Source organism: Eptesicus fuscus, chromosome 8 (assembly GCF_027574615.1).
Source record: "Eptesicus fuscus isolate TK198812 chromosome 8, DD_ASM_mEF_20220401, whole genome shotgun sequence".
Lineage (NCBI taxonomy): Eukaryota > Metazoa > Chordata > Mammalia > Chiroptera > Vespertilionidae > Eptesicus > Eptesicus fuscus.
The window spans coordinates 42,348,967-42,369,131 of NC_072480.1; the positions used below are offsets into that span (position 1 = coordinate 42,348,967).

At 38.8% G+C, this 20,165-nt stretch overlaps 1 protein-coding gene across 1 annotated transcript in view; it reads right to left on the reverse strand.

The window, feature by feature from the left end:
* KLF12 (KLF transcription factor 12) overlaps positions 1–20,165 on the reverse strand; it is a 455,468-nt gene that overhangs the window by 17,301 nt on the left and 418,002 nt on the right. Inside the window, exon 7 of the mRNA XM_054719850.1 lies at positions 3,171–3,328. Within this exon, the coding sequence (XP_054575825.1) occupies positions 3,171–3,328 (158 nt within the window). The remainder of the gene's footprint in view (positions 1–3,170; positions 3,329–20,165) is intronic.

The following is a 20,165-nucleotide window of genomic DNA, read 5'->3' on the forward strand; positions in this document are numbered from 1 at the left end:
GCCTGAAGCAAAGGTAAGGCTAAGAAGATATTTATTAAAAGCAAAGCCGAATCCCAACAGAACCTGTGTTGATTTCATTTTGAACACGAAGTTATGAAATCTTACAAATAATTATAAATCAGGAATCAGTATGGGCTCACTTTGAACCAGTGGCAGCAAATAAACCAAATTTCATTCTTTCTTTTGAAAAATACTGTGCTTTGATTGATAGTTTAGAAAACTACACCCTGCACAATGTCACTCTGCTAAGTGGATGAATGAATTTGGTATATGATTTATAGCAGGAATTTCACATAGACTTTTAATGTAGCTGAGGGATCAAGAAATATGGGTTAGATGTTGGAAAATTAGGTGGATTTTTAATTACTGATTGATGAATTAAGACCCATATTGATAGAAGTTTCTAGGATCAGCTCTCAGAGCTTTTTCTTTGAACCTGTCCTACTCAATATCTGGTAAAAAATAGAGAAGCTGGAGGAGAGAGATACTATACTAACAGCAAGTTGGATGGGAAGAGGGTTCAAAGTTATTTTAATTTAATAGGATAATGGGTCCAAATCAGTGAAATGGATATAGGATAACTATCTCCCCGACTAGAAGGTGTATGCGCAGCCTTCACAGTAATGATGCCGGCCTGTGTCTCCTACAGGAGATCATCCAGACTATGGCCACACACGCCCAGGGAGAGGAAACCCACTAAGACACACCTCGCTTTATTGCGCTTTGCTTCATTGTGATTCACACGTGTTCACGCCTTTTTTTTTTTTTATTAAAGTAACAAACCGAAGGCAAGACTCTCCATCAATAAAAATATTATGACTCACTATACTGCGGTGGTCTGGAACTGAACATGCAATATCTCTGAGGTATGTGTATAGTCCTGAAGGAGCCATCAGTTGAGGGACGGGTCCAATTAAAAATTGCATGTTTAGGTTTAAAAGAAATCAGTTACAGGTACAGGGGATGGACAAGACCTAGTTTTCAGCAGTTTAGTTTCTTTTTAAATTTAGACGACCAAACAGAAAATGAACTGTTAAAAGACTTAGCATTATCTTTGACTCTATTAAGAGATGTCCATTAACACCACCTGTTCCCTCAATCTGTGGTGTGGAAAACTGAAAAAGACACAGGGATAACTGGGGGTATATCTAGAAAAATGTGGCTGAGAGAACTGAGGGTGTCTGGAGAAGTGAAGGTGCCGGTGGTTCATGCCAGTGTTATGAGGAGCACCAGGGCCAGGAAGTGAACATTACAGTGTGATAACTGGAGTTAGCCCAGTCAAGGGACCGAGAGCCAAACACCACGGTAAGAAACAATTCAACATGGCAAGAGAGGGGATGGCAAGGGTACAAACTTATAACTAGGAGATAAATAAGTTCTGGCGATCTAATGCACAGCATGGTGATTACAGTAAAAAAATTGTTCCCCCTTCAAAAAAGAAATAATTATGTGACACCATAGAGTTGTTAGCTAACCTATGGGAGTAATCATATTGCAATATGTAAGTGTATCAAATCAATACATTGTACACCTTAAACTTATACAATGGTGTGTCAATTATGTCTCACTTAAAAAACACAAATTATTAGTCTAGTTACTAACTCTTTACTGATTTTAAACCCACATATGTAATTATCTACTATACAAAGAATATGCCCTCAGAAATGTCACCCAACTTATTCTGCGTTAGAATAAGCTCTCTGACACTCAAAGTGTTTGAGGGGAGATGGGAAAATGACGGCTGTGTGGACAACTCTCGATCAGGAGCCACACTTGAACACACAGGAGATGATCACAGCTGCAGCCACAGGTGTGAAGGTCAAATCAAAGGTGTCTGAGTGTGCAGAAAGCAGCACAGCAGTGGCCTGATCTCTGTGAGAGATGACACCCACGGGATCCCCCTAGTTAGGAAACAAACTACATTCTGAACCAGTTGGACCCCAGAAGTCTATGACTTCATTTTACTAGTAAGCCAAGCTAATCAATTCCATTTCAGCATGCACGGTTTATATTGCATTGAATTACAATGCGTACATCATGTCTGCCCTCCTTCCACAGTCCATGGAAAAACTTGTAATCTTGGAACGCCATGGAGTTCTATCCCTTAATAGTACCAAATTAAACCTTTTCCTCTGTCACTGCTCATCACTTGGATAAATGGAATAGAGGTATCCACACATCCCCAGTAGGACACATCCCCAGCTGATAATAAAAGCATAAATAATAAAAGCATAAATGTGTGAAAATGAGGCTAATACGTATTTTAAAAGTTCAAGGAAAGGAAGAATAATTTATAATATATGATGACTAACTGAAGAAAGGTCATTCTTTTATTATTTAAGCAGGAATGATCCCATAAAGGTAATATGACTTGATCATACTATAATTTTGTTCACTATCTAGTGATACTCATTTTCATATCTCTTTACTCATTCTTTGATTCAAAAATAGTACCTAAGAAACAGAAGAAAACTTCTCCTGGGGAAGCTCAGGATCAATGGAGAGGGAGGAAACTGAAACTCAGTGGGAAAGGGGAAGGTATCGGAGGCAGGGAAGAAAGAGGGAAGAGGGAATTTGCAAAATGTGATGATTATTTTGTAAGTATTAAAAGTATAATGCATTAAATGAGCAAAAAAAGTCAACTCCTGATCTTACAATGCTTTTGTGACTTCAGGAAAGCCTCCTCCTCTGCCATCACTTCACCACACACACACACACACACACACACACACACACACACACACACACACGATCCCTGCTTCCACGTGAGGAGTCACGGGGCAGTCTCTGGAAAGGAGCTTTGGAAATGTCTCTTATAAGAACGTGGCTCAAGAATGGCAAAGGATGATTTGAATGATTTTACTACCTCAGCTGGGAAACGGTTAATGTAGTGTGGTTATTTATTTTTATTTTTTATTAATCCTCACCTGAGGATACCTTTTCCATTACTTTGTAGAGACATAGAAGAAATAACTTCATTGGTTGCTAAAGTTCACTAAGACTTAAGCCTTTTTTCAATGGAGGGAGGAAAAGCATTCTGCTCAGAAAGGAACTGAACTGAAGAAATACGTGCCGTGACACCATCCAGCACCCTCGTGGCTCCGGAGGTGAGCAGCTGGCCCTTTTGGACTCTGCCTGACCCTCCGGCGAGAAGCCCTGTGGAGCTGTACCTGTATGTGTCCTCCGATGAGCCTTCAGGTGAGAACTTTTTGTGTACACTTTGTTGCATCCCTCAAAATCACATCTGTGAATCCGCCGCTTTCTGGAGTCTGGGGATTCAGACCGTCTCTGGCGTCTTGTGCTCTCAATACTAAATGGTGAAATGGAACTGGAAAGGGAAAAAATTGAGTTAAACAATGAGAAACACAGCAGTCTGTCTTGGTCCTCAGGGCAGGAGACCTTAGTCTCACAGTCTCAGCTTCACACAGACGCAAGGCCCTGGTCCGCATTTCCCAGACACGTTTCATTTCTCAGTCTCAAAAGCAGGCCGTTTGATCTATTTCTGGGGAAGCACTCGTTGGGAGCGAAAGATATGCTTAAAACAACAAGACAAAAACAAAACCTAAACGAAAGCAGTGGCAGGTGAGCTGATCCTCATTATCGAATAAGAAGCAAGCTGGTGGTGTTACAGTTATACCATAAAATTGTGAACTTCTGAACATGCTTATAGAGAATATTCTAGGAAGTCCTGCTATAGACAAGTGACAAAAATGAAAGCATTTGGTAAGTAACACGAGGGTCTGAACTGCATGTGACAACAGAGAAAATCGTGTAAAATCACAATGTACATTTCAAAACAAATGAGGTCGGGCTGAAAGAAGTACATCCTACATCAATTACATGACTCATGACAAGCTATTTCTGTTCGGTAAAATGCACCTGACATTTAACTTTTACAGTCGGTGGTTTTCCACGGTGAGGAATAAAGTTCATTGTATTTAAAGATTAGATGTACCACCATTAAGGAAAAAAAAAAAGTTTAACTATGAAATTTGGCCCCAACTTGCACGATGTTTAATCTTAATGCCATGGTAGAAAAACAGGATTAGCTTGTAACGCCAGGTAATTGATTAACATGCACTTCTTCAAACCTTAATCTCTTTTGATTACGATAGAAATGAAGAACATGACTCATTTTTGTTATTCATGAAGTTAAAAAAAATTATAGTGAAATAGAATTAAATATGTCTACTATACTACACCATACTTCTGCTATAAAAAATTTACCACTGTTGACATTTTGACATATTTTCTTCCAGTTTTCCCATGTGTTGATGCTTTAAAAATGTACTTTGTATTAATAAATCACTTTTAAAATAAAACCCTGTACATTATAGCTAGAGATAAATCTCATGTCTTCCATAATCAACCTGATCCCTTCTCCTCCTCTATCATCAATTTTCTTTAAATCCTTCCAATTCCTTTAAATTATGCTTACCTGCCCATATTTGCATTCATCAAAACTCATAATATTATTTTGTGCTTTTTAAGAGATAAAATAATATACTGTTCACATTATTCTGAAGATGGTTTTTCACTAAACAGTAAGCATTTGAGATCTATCCATGTTGATACTAATACCACAGTTTATTTATTTGAAGTGCTATATATCATGACTGATTTTAAGATGATTTTTTCAATATTTTAATGTTGGCAAAATTAGGATTCTTAAAATTAGTAGCTTGTCATCGTTTAACTGGCATAACATTTTTTCTTTATTAATGGTACATAAACCAATGGTGCATTTTTCAATAGATGACATTTTAACTTAGGTCAGGGGTTGGTAAACTTTTTCTGTAAAGAGATAGATAACAAATATCTGACTTGCATTTTGAGAGCCAAACAGTCTATGTTGTAACAAATCAACTCTGAAATTATAGCATGAAAGTAGCTATGGACAAAATATAAACAAATGTGTATGCTATGTTCCAGTAAAACTTTATTTATAAAACAAAGAGTGGGTTGTATTGTCCATGGGCTATAATTGGTTGATACCTGACTTAGATGAAATATGATAATATTCTAATGCATATTCATTCCAGATATTTATTTATTTATTATTTATTTATTTTTGTTAACCCTCACCCAGGGATATTTTTCCATTGACTTCTAGAGAGAGTGGAAAAGAGGGGGAGAGACAGAAATAGAGAAATATCGATGTGAGAGAGACACATCTATTGGTTGCCTACTGCATGCACCCTGACAGGGGTTGGGGACCAAGCCTATAACCAAAGGACCTGTCCTTGATCAGAATTGAACTCGTGATCCTTCCAAGAGCCAGTGCTCTAAACACTTAGGAAACCGGCTAGGGCCATCCAAGAGTTTTAAAATCCACTTCCAAAGTGATGGACATAAGATTCTTTCTTTTATTTATTTATTGATTTATTTATTTATTTATTTATCTTTATTGTTGAAAGTATTATATATGTCCCCCTTTTTTTCCCATTGACCCCCTCCACCCGCATCTGTCATCCCCCAAGGCCTTCACCACACTATTGTTTGTGTCCATGGGCTATGCATATATGCATATGTTCTTTGGTTAATCTCTCCCCACCAACCCACCCACCCCCACCTCCATTCTGAGATTCATCAGTCTGTTCCATGCTTCTACGTCTCTGGATCTATTTTGTTCATCAGTTTATTTTTGTTCATTAGATTCTATATATGAATAAAATCATGAGATACTTGTCTTTCCCTGACTGACTTATTTCCCTTAGCAAAATACGCTCCAGGTCCCTCCATGCTGTTAGGTTATTTCTAACATTTCACTATAGCATTGCTGCAATCAACTTTTTAAATTTATTTTTCTAAAGTATGTTTATTGATTTTTAGAGAGGAATGGAGAGGGAGAAAGAGAGAGACATTGATATGAGAGCAACATCCATTGGCTGTCTCCTGTACACCCCCTCCCTGGGATCAGAGCCTGCAACGTGGGCATGTACCCTGACCGGGAATTGACCTGGCAACCTTATAGTACACTGGATGATGCCCAACCAACTGAACCACACTGGTTAGGGCCAATCAACTGTTTTTAAATGTCTCCTTCTACACATGTGTTTTTCAAGTTTTCAATATATCTTTTTACTTGTAATAAGATTCAGTAGCCAAAGCTTTATATTATTAGGTAAGTTAAAATATAAATGATGTTTATTTACTTAAACAGTTTTATGTAAGATCTCTATTAGTAGAATGAAAAAAAAAAAAGTTATCTAAGCCACTTTTTCCAGCCTTCTTATCAGTCAATGTGGATTTGTGGTTTTCTACATAATTGACTCAGTTGCAGGGATTGGAGCCTATTGTGAAAAGAGTCAAAATGGTGTGACTGGCATCCTCATAAAAGAACAGCGTTAGTCAGTCGTGACAAGGGTGTGGTTCTTGTGAACAAATAAGATTGTATGTGTGAAAATAGGGCAACATTTCCTGAACATCTAGTCATGGCAATAAATATGGATCTTGGTACTGGGAAGCTCAAAAAACAGAAACTTTTGTGTTGTGATATGTTTTCCATCTTCTAAATTGAGAAAATAATATGGTATTTGTTTCCTTCAAATTATAACTTAAAGTCTATAATAAGAGCACTTTTTTTGTACACTACTTTATATATAATAATTAGAGGCCCGATGCATGAAAATCTGTGCAAGAGTAGGCATTCCTTTCCCTGGCTGCCAGCACTGGTTTCCCTCTGGCACTCGGGACCCGGGCTGCTTCCCTCCTCCAATGAGTGTATTAAGTCAGGCATTCCTAATATTTAATTTAATATATTCAAATAATTAACCCCTGTGATTAATTTATTTTTACTAGGATCCTCTGATTGAAAATCTTCATATAATGGTTCCTCGATTCTTTGCTCTAACTCTCTCATTTACCTGTTTCATATTTTAACTGCTATTCCAAAGTAGCTACTAAATAGGAGGGAATGTGGATAACCATTAAAATTACATGTACCAGAAGAAGTGAGAGAGCAAGAGAGTGAGAACCTATTTGAAGAAATAATGACTGAAAACCTCCTTACCCTGGTGAAGGAAAAAGACACACAAGTCCAGGAAACAAAGAGAGTTCCAACAAGATGAATCCAAAGAGGCCCACCCCAAGACACAACCTAATTAAAATGGCAAAGGTTAAAGACAAAGAGAGAATCTTAAAAGCAGCAAGAGAAAAGCAGTTAGTTACCTAGAAGGGAGTGCCCATAAGACTTCCAGGTGAAACTTTGCAGGCCAGAAGAAAGTGACAAGAAATATTCACTGATGAAAAGCAAGAACTTACAACTAAGATTACTCTACCCAGGAAAGTTATCATTTTGAATCTAGGGAGAGATAAGAGTTTCTCAGACAAGAAAATGCTAAAGAGTTCACCATCACCAAACCAGTATTATAAGAAATGTTAAAGACTTTTATGCTAAATGAAAAAAGTCAGTCAGGGAAACACAAGTACCATATGCTTGCACTTATATGTGGAATTTAAAGAACAAAACAAAATAAATGAGCAAACAAAACAGAAACAGACTCATAGATACAGAGAACAGACTGATTGATGGTAGTCAGAGGGGGAGATGTTTGGGGGGCCAGGTGAAAAAAATGGAGGGATTAAGAGGTATGAATTGGTAATTATAAAATAGTCATGGGATGTAAGTACAGCAAGGGCAGTGGTTCTCAACCTTTCTAATGCCATGACCCTTTAATGCAGCTCCTCATGTTGTGGTGACCCCCAACCATAAATTTATTTTCGTTGCTACTTCATAGCTGTAATTTTGCTACTGTTGAGAACCGCTAGCAGGGTCGCCTAAGACCATCGGAAAACACAGATATGTACATTACGATTCATAACAGTAGCAAAATTACAGTTATGAAGTAGCAGCAAAAATAATTTTATGGTTGGGGGTCACCACAACATGAGGAACTGTATTAAAGGATTGTGGCATTAAAAAGGTTGAGAACCACTGGCATAGGGAGTAAAAAAGAAAAAAAAAAAAAAAGAAGAAAAAAAGGATAAAAATATGTATAATAAAATGTCAATAAATACATGTTTATCAACAATTACTTTAAATGCAAATGGATTAAATGCTCCAATGAAAATATATAGGGTGGCTCATTGGATAAAAAGACAACAACCTTACAAATGCTGCCTACAAGAGACTCACTTCAGACTGAAAGACACACATAGGCTGGAAGTAAAGGGATAGAAAATGATATTTCCTAAAAATGGAAACAAACAAAAAAGCTGGGGTAGCAATATTTATACCAAACAAAAGATACTTTAAAACAAAGGCTATAAAAGAGAAAAAAGAAGAACCCAGCAATTCAACTTCTGGGTATTTATCTGAAGAAATCCAAAACACTAAATAAAGACATATGCATCCATATGTTCATTGCAGCATTATTTACAACTAATAGCCCTGCGCACAAATCCGTGCGCCAGTAGCTCACCAGTAGCTCGCTGCTGCCCTCCAGTAGCTCTCCGCCCGCTGCCCCACCCTCCTGTAGCTCCCCCCACAACCCTCCCCCTGCCTCCTCATAGTTTGCTGCCCTGCCCCCTCCTGTAGCTCTCCACCGCCCACTTGTAGCCAGTAGCTCGCTGCCCCCCTCCTGTAGCTCTCCGCCCATTGCCGCCCTCTTGTAGCTCCCTCCACTACCCCCCCCCCCCATAGCTTGCTGCCCTGCCCCCTCCTGTAGTTCTCCAATGCCCCCTTGTAGCTTGCTGCCCCACCCTCCTGCTGATCCATGATCTGGTCGTTACACGGTCTGTTGTTATGCTTCACGGTGTTAATAACCATTTGCATATTACATCTTTATTATATAAGATAGCAAAGATATGGAAACAACCTAAGCGTTCATCAATAGATGAGTGGATAAAGAAGAAGTAGTGCATACATCTAGTACAGTGGGAAATGATTTGTCATTAAAAAAGAATGAACTTCTGCCATCTGCAACAACATGGATAGACCTAGAGGGTATTGTTTTGTGTGAAATAAGTCAGACAAATGTCATGATTTCACTCATATGTGGAATCTAAAAAACAAAATAAACAAACAAGCAGAATAGATACAAGAGAACCTTTTTATGGATGCCAGATGGGAGGGAGTATGGGTGAAATGGTGAAGGGATTAAAAAATAAAAATTGGGCCCTGATTGGTTTGGTTCAGTGGATAGAGCATCGGCCTGCGGACTGAAGGGTCCCAGGTTCGATTCTGGTCAAGGGCATGTACCTTGGCTGTGGGCACATCCCCAGTAGGGGGTGTGCAGGAGGCAGCTGATCCGATGTTTCTCTCTCATCGATGTTTCTAACTCTCTATCCCTCCCCCTTCCTCTCTGAAAAAATCAATAAAATGTATTTTTTTAAAAAGAAATAAAAATTGGTAGTTACAGAATAGTTCAGAAGAATGTAAAGTATAGTGTAGAGAAAGAATATATCTATAATAAAAGCATAATATGCAAATTGACCGAACGACCGAACAGCAGAACAACTGTCCGGACAATCACACTATGACACGCACTGGCACCAGGCCAGCCAAGGCGGGTGTGATGCGATTGGTCGGGGGCCCCCACCATTACCCCATGTTGCTCTGCAGAGGGAGGCCCAGAACACCAGCTGGCGGGGCGAATGATCGGGGGGTGGGGAGCTCTTCGATTGCCCCAAAGAGGGCGACCCAGGCCATCCTCTGCAAGGCGATTGATCGCAGAGCCCTGGCCAGGTGGGTGGGGCCTCCCTCTGCTGGGCAATCGATCACAGAGCCCCACGATCGATCGGCCCATAGAGGGAGGCCCAGGCCAGCCAAGCGATTGCACCCCACACCTGTTGCCCACAGAGGGAGGTGACCAGTAGCGGGGGAGGGGAGGGCAGTGCTGCACAGATGGAAAGCAGTGGCAACAGCAAAGGTGAGGCTAGCTGCCTGCAGCTGTGGGAAGGAAAGCCCCCATAAGCCCTGATCACCAGCCAGGACTAGGAACTCTTCCGGAGGGGTCCTGGAGAGGGGGCAGCCTGGATTGAGGGACCCCCCCCACCCAGTGCACAAATGTTGTGCACCAAGCCTCTAGTTCAATAATATTGTAACAACTATGTACCATGTGAGATGAGTAGTAGTTTTATCTGGGTGATCACTTCCTAAGTTATATAAATGTCTAATCACTGGTTTGAACACCTGAAACCAATATAGTATTGTGCACATTAACTGTAATTGAAAAAAAAATTAAAACACCCCCTATGTACATGAGTACCTCAGTTCTTTGCTCTAAGTTCAAGAGAAGGGCATTTTAAAGCATCATTTACTATGAAAATTCTCAGTGGGAGGCCACTGAGATCCCTCTGAACATGCACAGGATGCTGGTGAATAAAATAAAAACCTTCCCTTTGATCCTAGTTAGCATCTAGGTAAGTGGCAAAGGGTGAGGGAACGATCCTTCCTCTCAGCAATGTCATCCTGTCCTGTCTCACCAGGCGGCTCAGAAGCATGGGCGTTGGGTAACAGAATAGCCACAATGACACTTTAGGTGTTTCTATTCCGCCCAAGCTTTCTAGGCAATATTTGCTCTGTTAAAAGGCACTTAAGATATCCTCAACTGCATGGAAACTGACTTCTGTGCTTCAGAAGCTGGCCTGGTTCTAAAGCATGGGTTGTGCAGGTAAGTACTGCCTATGCCAGCGTAGGAATCTTCCAGTAACCCGTAGTCATAACCTTGGTATGATGAAAACGGTGGAGGGAAACAGGGCTAGTGTGCTCCCAGAAAGTGTGCTCAACACATCTGTACGGTTCAAAGAAACAATAACTAAAGACCCACTGCCTTCCCCAGAAGGTTAGACCATTTAGAACAGTGAAGGAACGCCTGAGGGGGCCTCCCAGGCACTGAGTGGGTGATAATTAGATCTAGAGAGAACAAATGAGTGAATCATGACTTCGGTTGCACAACAGTCCCAGTTGGAATGGCAGGTTAAATTAGAATTAAACCCAGAGAGGCTTGAAAAGTCACATCCAGGAACAGCTCTATTTAAATAGAAGGCACCGCATGACTGCCACGAAAGAAATTAAGGTTAACTGTAATCAGCAGGTAATGAAAGACCATTTGTCACCTGTGACCTTAGTGGGATGGGATGCCCTTCACTGAAATTGGAGTTTCTGTAAGAGTTAAAAAAAAAAAAAAAAAAGTCAGGACATTCTTTTAAGGCCAGAAATAGGGCACACGCATCACAAATTTTAAAACCAGAGCAGAAAACAGTGGGGCAGAAGGTACACTCGTAGATGCACACAGACAATCTCAACAGAACTGGGAACGTGCTTGAGGATGACGATGACAACTGACATTCAGAGAAGGCTCACCACGTGCCAGGCACAGCTCTCAGTGCTCTCAGGTTCAAACAACTCTCCGAGGCTATGATCACTATCCCTGCTTCACAGATGAGGAAACGGAGGCACAGAGAGGTGAAGGCCAAGGCCAAAACAAATAGGTGGCCATACCGAGATTTATTTGAACCCAAGTACTTGCCTCTAGACCCCAATTTTAGTTATTGCGTTCTCCTGACTCAGACAGATAACACGGGAGATAAACCAGCATCTGATAAAATAGGAAGAAGTAAGGAAATAATCTGTATCATTTCCGTTTTCCCTCTAACCCAATTATAGAAAACAACAGCCCATAAAAGCATTTGAAAATGTACCCTGCTAGAAGAAGGCATATACATATTTTTCTCTCGAGAATTTTAAGGTAAACTGTTTCATAAATACTGCCAGTGGTGTTAGGTACTCAGGATAATTATTTAATACTAATCAACCTATGGAAATACTTTCTTAAGGTTGTTGTAAAATATATATTTAAAACCAGGGGAATAAATGTTTTTAGACGGTAGAGTTGGGCAGTGCTGTGCAACTGTCTTCCTTCCCCATCAAAGGCACTGGACTAGTTTCTTCCCTGCAATGCCAGTTAATGACGAATGTACCAAAAAGGATTCTAAGTTGTCTGCACAATGGAAGTGCCTTAAAGGAAGGGGACCATTCAGTTTTAAAACATATATTTAGTACTCTTTTCCAAAGTTCATTTAAAAATTATTTTGAGTAAAACATTGAATATCACCTACTGGAATTCTGAATTAGTTGCTGACATGTACATAAGAACCACTTTTGTGTAAGTAAATCAAACACCACAGTGGGAATAAAATATCAAGGCCACAAGCCAAAAAAAAAGGAAAAAAAAAAGAGTTAATGAGACTTTCACTTAGCCAGAGTTCCCTTTTTGGAACTTCCCTTTTTGGAACTAGAGTTTCTATTCCTGTGGACAAGCCAGACGTGTTTTTTTTTTTTTTTTTCTTTCTTTCTTTGCAGGCTTTCTCTTAGCCAGCAGATGGCTCTCGGATGCAGGAATCCTTGACTTACCTTCCATACAATAACAGACTCTACCTAGCTACCATCAAATCACGTCAATTTCTTTTCTGACATTAATTGGGGAAAAGGTGCCATTTAAACACACTCACTATCTAATCCCCAGAAGCTACATTCCAAGGCAGTGCGGATTCACCTGCATGGAGTCCGCTTCCATTCCCAGCCGCAGACTCCTGGAAAACTACTTTTGAACAGATTGAAATTGTAAGATTAGTAGCTGCCAACCTTTCCAGGAGCTGTGATAAAGCATTCTACCACTTCATGTTCTAATGTGGACTCAATAAAAATGAAGTGATTTTCAAAAACCTATAAACCAAGACTATACCTTTGCTAACATGTGTCAAAAAGCTCATTATTAGCATATATTCAACTAGAACTTGGTACATTTTTCATATGAACAGACTATGTATTTCTAATTATTTTTTATTTTAATAAAAATCCACTAATTAAAAGATAATCGATTTACAACTGAGCCTGTTTTAGGGCGAGTCTGTAGATAGATTCACAGTATATCATGATTCTACTTAAATATAACAGCTACTACCAAGTATTTTCCATCACTTTATAGACTATTATAATACTCAAAATTGTTACAGGCCTAAATTTCTATTCTTTTCTTGTTCTGATATTAGCATGTGAAATCATAAGCTGTAGTAAGCTAAAGGTTTAAAGACAAAACAAAAAAAAATGGCATTATCTATGATTGCTTTTATTAACTTTATGATGAATTTAGATGATAAATTGAGAGAGGATTGTTTGTTAACCAAAAGATCCATTTCAGATATACAGTACCTACTTAAATTTGCTACTTTTGGGGGAAAAAACTGTATGCATTTCAAAGACTTTACCCCATAAAATCAATTCATAATATAGGGAGAAACAGGGGCTCTGAAACAAGCGTGGATTTCTGAATTAAACTGGACATTAAGTGGGAGACACATAACTTACTGAACTTTTCCACAGAATTTCTTCAGAGAACATTGGGATTTGAATTATTGTTTATGCCAGGAGTTGTAGCTTCATGGATTATTTGAACCATAAAAAGTCTTTCTAGGGCCAAACAGGATTATTTGAATCTGAATGCCTTCAAGGAAGGCCCTGTTCTCCCCGGGCTGGCCTGAGTGCTACCACTGCCCACTGCCTTAAAGGGCAGCGCTTTACTTTTATCTTACTGGTGTGGCCCTTGAACCCATCTCATTTTGAGACTCTCTAGAACTGTGATAAGTTAGAAAAAATGAGTTCTCCTTATTTCATTAAAGATAAACTTTAACATCCTCAAGAATGAAGACAGTTTTACGCATGCCTCTCTAGGAATTGGCCTATCAGTCGCTACTTGAAAGTGTGAAGGGCAGGAAAGGGAAGAAGTAGCGTGGGGAACAGGGTCAACCTCATGAGGACTTTACCAAGCGCATTCACCGAAGTCTCACCGTCACAGGGCTCTATGGCAGAATGTGATATAAGGAGGTTAACTTTTCCATGTCAGAAGGATCTTATTATAAGGCAGATTCACTAATAAGCTAGTCCTATAAATGTAATCCTGGTGAGGACAGTACATAATAAGACTGTGTTTTAAATATATAAAAAAAAAAATGAAATGTTCTGACTATACAGTCCTAACGAGATACTGTAATGTAACCATAAATAAACTTTGGAAGTGACCATCAAAACAGGCCTCTGTCTACTTTATGCTGATCATTAAGCAGGTCTATGTTACACCAGAGATTTGTTCTGTTAAAGAGCACTGGAATTAGATCAGTTAACTATCTGCTACTTAGGCTTCTATAAATTATTAAAAGAGATTTTACTGCTTGTATGGGGATACATTCATAACAAGACCAAGTAAAACTCATTGGTAATGTTCCACTTGAGTTTTTGTTGGCCAAAAGGGTGATTTGGTGCCTTAAATAGGCATTTCTCAAAATGTGCACATATTTGAATTTTGAAGACAAATAAAAATCTTCCCATATATTGGAGAAAATACTTGATCTGTTTTTTATTTTCCTTCTCGAAAACTTCAACTTTTGAATACTTTGCCAAATTAATGTTGGAAAATCAATGTGATCCAATTCATATTTAAAGGACATTTAGAAGATGAGGAAACTGAGGTTCAGAAAGTTAATTAAATCAGTCACTGTGCCAAGGCCATATAACTACATAGTAGCAGAGGTGAAGCCAGCTGCCATTTCCTGACCCCTCGAACCAGGACTTTTCTACTCTCCATTGAGGTTAAAGAAAGGTCAGTGTTATAATTTTCACTTAGGAAGAACATATGAATTCTTACTTATGAAGGAAAATCTGCTTGGCAACTGATTTTTTTTTTTTTAATCAAATCGTGAGAACTGAAATTCCTACCCTATTTACTTTTTTGCTTTGGCTGCCAGGACACTCAGCCACAAATAGCCTAAGATTTGCTGTGTTTATTTTCCACTCGAACTCCCAACTGCAAACTATTTAATTTTAAAATAGTAATTTTTAAATGTATGTCTTATGCAATTCTTTCTGAACTACAGAAAGTATTACTGATAAGGAAAAAAAACACTACAAGAACATTCTGCTCTTAAAAGTGTTGAAAAATTATGTGAGATTTAAATCTGGGTTTTAATGAAGACTTCTATATTAAAGTTTTGCGATTAATAAGCTCATATTATTGTCTTTAAGGAAAAAACCCACAAAAATCCTATTTTTTGTAGCTGTTCCTGTAAAAAAAGCATAGGCTATAATCTGAAAATCTAGACATGAATTATAGTTTATTAAAATTTATCAGCTATGGCATTTTGGACATTTAATCTCTTTGATTTTCAGATTTTCATGTTTCAAATGTGGAGGTGCAGGAAGATTAGCCTAGAGTAATATAAACCTGACTGTCACTCAATGTCCAATATACCTCCAACACTTCTTAAACTTCGGCTCCTTCTTCTTCCTCTTTTGGTTAACAACTTTATAAAGATATAATTCACATACCATAAAATTGACCCTATAAATTGTACAACTCAGTATCATTTATTATATTCACAATGTTGTAGAACCATCACCTCTATCCAGTTCCAAAATATTTTCATCACCCGAAAGGAAACTCAATCCTCGTTATCGGTCATTCCACCTTCCCTTGGCCCTAGGCAACTGCTAATATACCTGCTGTCTCTATGGGTAAGCCTATTTTGTATATTTACTAAAAACAGAATCATACAAATATGTGGCTTTTGTTTCCAACTTCTTGCATTTGGTGTAAAGTTTTCAAGGTTCATCCATGTTGTAGCATGCATTGATATTTCATCCCACTTTATAGCTGAATTATATTCTATTGCATAGATATACCCACTTTTATTTGTTAGTTGATGGGCATTTGGGTTGATTCCACTCTTTGGCTATTATGGTTAATGCTGCTATGAACATTTGTACAATATTTTGTGTGGAAATATGTTTTAAATTCTGTTGGGTACATACCTACGAGTGGAATTACAAGATTATATGGTAATTTTATGTTTAATATTTTGAGGAATTTTCAAACTGTTTTTCAAAGTGGCTACATTTTAGAATTTCACCAGCACTGTAAAAAAGTTATAATTTCTTGTCATCCTCACCAACACATTATGTCTGTCTTTTTAATTTCAGCCACAGTGCGTGTAAAGTGTTATCTCATTGGGGTGTTTATGTTCATTTACCTAAATACTAATGAAGTTTAGCATCCTTTAATGTATTCATAGATCCTTTGTATGTGTTCTTTGGAAAACCATCTATTCAAATGCTTTGCTGATATTTAAACTGTGTTGTCTTTTTATTGTCAAGTTGTATAATTTCTATATGTTCTAGATACAAGTCCCTTATCAGATATATGATTTCCAAATTTTTATCCCAATCTGTGGGTTGTCTTTTTATTTTATTGATTGTGTCCTCAAAGCTTTACAAGTTTTAAGTTTTGATTAAGTCCAATTTAATATTTCTTTACTTGAATGTGTGATTGGTGCCATATCTAAGAAGGCTTTAACTAACCTAACAACTTGAAGATTTACTCTTATGTTTTCTTCTAAGAGTTTTAAAAGTTTGACTTTAATATGTGGACCCATGATTCATTCTGAGTTAATTTTTTAGTATGGATTAAAAAAGGAAATAGTCTGATTGCATTCTCTTGCCTGTGGATATACAGTTGTCCTAGTATTATTTGTTGAAAAGATTATTCTTTCTTCATTGAATTGTCAAAAATCAACTGACCATAAATGTACGAATTCCTGGACTCTCACTTATATTCCATTGTTCTATATGTGTACACTTATTGTAGTACCATATTGTCTTGATTTTAGAGCTTTGAGGTAAATTTTGGAATTGGAAAATGCTAGTTCTCCAAATTTGCTCTTTTTTTTATAATATATTTTTATTGATTTCAGAGAGGAAGGGAGAGGGAGAGATAGACACATCAATGATGAGAGAGAATCATTGATCAGCTATCTCCTGCATGCCCCCCCCGCCCCTGGGGATCGAGCCTGCAACCTGGGCATGTGCCCTATCCGGGAATCAAATAATGACCTCCTGGTTCATAGGTAGGTCAACACTCAGCCACTGAACCACACCAGCCAGGCAGTATTTTTTTTAAAATATATTTTATTGATTTTTTACAGAGAGGAAGAGAGAGGGATAGAGAGTTAGAAACATGGATGAGAGAGAAACATCGATCAGCTGCCTCTTGCACACCCCCTACTGGGGATGTGCCTGCAACCAAGGTACATGCCCTTGACCGGAATCAAACCTGGGACCCTTGAGTCTGCAGGCCGACGCTCTATCCACTGAGCCAAACCGGTTTCGGCAGGCAGTATTTTTCTTATTAATACTGCTGATTCAATAAAATAAAACAGCAAATACTTTCTGTGAGTTCACCATAAGAAAGCAGGTGGGCACACAAAGGAATCTTCAGAGAGTTTATAATCCTGTGGGTTGTAGGACTTGGATATTTATTTACCTCAAACAGGTGAAAAAGACTGAAATATTTGGTAATTCTGTGACATGTGGAAACCTCCACCCCCAAAAGATGTTTGCAAATCTCTGGAGGTTTATTAGTATATTCTCAGGGCTACCTTGGCCACTAGCATTCATCCTAATGCTACAATCAGCACCTTCCTCAATTTCACATCAAGAACAACCACATAAACTTATCTGGGCATTTAGTAGCCCTTTTTACTATAGATATTGAGGGACTCCTGGAGCTTCAGCTCTCTCTTCCTAGTGTTCCCCATGTTTGTAAAACACTTTTGGCTACCTCTGTGCTGCTCACTGTCTCACCCAGCCTCAGGAAAGTCTTCATTTCTCTGGCATCCTCTTTCCTCTGATTTCTTCTCCCACCCCCACCTCATCTTTATTCAAGAGAAATACAACAAATCCCTTCCCTTGGCATGTGTAGAGCTGTTTTCCCCTACCCAGAGCCTTGGGGCTAAGGTTATATCCAAGTCCTTGGCTGGGAAGTGGGAGTGGGGTTCAGCGTACAGTCTACCTGCAAGCATTTCAAAAGGCTCATTTTCCACATCAAGAGAGTTTTGTTCTAGAGGAACTTGGTGCCAGCTGTTACGATAATAAAAATTTCTCCAGCTTATATATGCAAATCATAATTATACAAGCCATAAAAATGATGTGTGATAAAGAGAGGAATAATAAAATGTTATGGGAATAAAGGGAGAGAGTATCTAATTCTGTTTGAGAGCATCAGGACAAGCTTAATTAGAACACCAACAAGTGAGTCTTAATGAACACTGGTATGCTGAATGTGAGGGGTAAAGAGAAAGCAGGAGAGACCAGGATGGCCAGGGCCAGGCACCACGGTCTGTGAATGTTCTCTTATAGAAAAATGCATTTTGTGGGTCCTGTAAGTGTCAGGATTTTTTTTTTTAATTGATTTTGAAGAGGAAGAGAAAAGGAGAGGGAGGGAGAGAGAGAGAAACATCAATGATGAGAGAGAATCATTGACCGGCTGCCTCCAGCATGTCCCCTACTGGGGATCAAGCCTGCAACCCGGGCATGTGCCCTGGACGGGAATCAAACCTGGGACCCTTCTGTCCACAGGCCTATGCTCTATCCACTGAGCCAAACTGGGTAGGGATTTTTTTTAAGATTTAGGAGGACAGTTATGGCTTATGAAAGTAGGACTAATTGATGAGGAAGATTAATGTTAAAGCCTTTATTAATTAGAGGGCTATTTATTGCCATCATCTAAGAGATGGGGAACCTTTTTTCTGCCAAGGGCCATTTGTGTGGTATTTATAACATCACTTACGGGCAATCCCTGTTTCCACAAAATTATCAACTTAAAAATTAGCCTGCTATATTTGGTCAAACATTGAATTAACTCACACCTAATGCCTTGGCAAGACCAGACCAAATGATTTTGCAGGCCTTTTACCTCCTGGGGGCTGGGCGTTCCCCACCCCTGATAGTGAATTCTACCTGCACCAAATCTGAATCAGAGATGAGCAATTCCAAGGCATTTCAGAAGTCTCTGTGACTGACCGGATTGTGGTGGCCAAGGGAGAGGGAGGAATGAAAGGAGACCCTCGTGTCAGCATGGGTGACCGGAATAACAGTAATGTCATTAACCAACCTAGAGTCCACAGGAGAAGGAGCAAGATAAGAGAAGCTAATGATTAAAATTAATCTATATATAAACAATAGATTTATGTTTAACAGTTAACAGAGTGGCATTTTCTTTTCATTAGTTAGACAAGCAATGATTTAAAAGGGTAGCAGAAACTAGGAAATGAAGTATTTTTCAGGGATAACTTGCATCAGTTTTATAAAAGAAAGCTCATAAAATAAATTTAATTTAATGGCAATGGGATTTCATTAAGTGCTGTGTAATCTGTAATTCTACAGGCTAGGTACTTTGTAGAGAAAGTCAGAATAAAAATGCATAGTTTATGTTTATTCAGTCAATTAACATTCATTAAATTCATTTAGGGATGTTACTAAGTTTATAGTTGGCAGTTTATATACTTGATGACCTAGGTGATTGCTTTTCTGATTGGTTTTAATTATAGGCATTTGTTTTTCAGGACCTCAAAGAGACCCACTTAAGTGGCGGGGAGGATGTAGGGATGAAAGCGGCAAGTCTGAGGCACCCACTATCGCCCTGGGCAGCTTGCTGGGTGGTTTACACATTAGAAGAGCTTGAAACAGCAGAAGGACTGAAAGTTAGGCACCCAGAACCAGCAGGGTAAGAATCTTGCCCATAAATGTTTAGTTGTGTCTTAGAATATTTTTAGCTTCCCTAAACTCTTTTTCTAGAAAACAATAATCCCCATCTTGCAGGATTATAAAAAGGATAAGGGTTATGAAAATAAAATACCTTGTATGAACAGGTGGATATTCAGGAAATGACTGAAGTTACTGTTGCTTCACTTAATCTTAATCATTAGCTTCTCTTATCTTGCCATTCTTCCTGTGGGCTCTAGGTTGGTTAATGACATTACTATTGTTCTGGTCACCCAGAATAACTTCATTATTAACCCCATTTTACAGATAAGGAATCTGGGATTCAGTCAAGTTACATCACGCGCCAAGAGCATAGAATGAAGAAACGGGTGCTGCCTTTTTTAGTAAGGGTTACCCAAATCACCTAAAACAGAGCCAGACAGAGGAAATGCTCAGAAGAAACTTGCTGAGAAAAGCATCTCACATGTTGATTCCTTCCATACTCTTAACCTCTGCGTGCTGGGCGGTCCCTGAACTCAGTCCTCCGGCCACTTCTCTTTTCTGTTTCAACTCTTTCCCTGGGTGATTGTGTGCATTCCCATGCTTTGTATACTGTGCTTCATACACCATC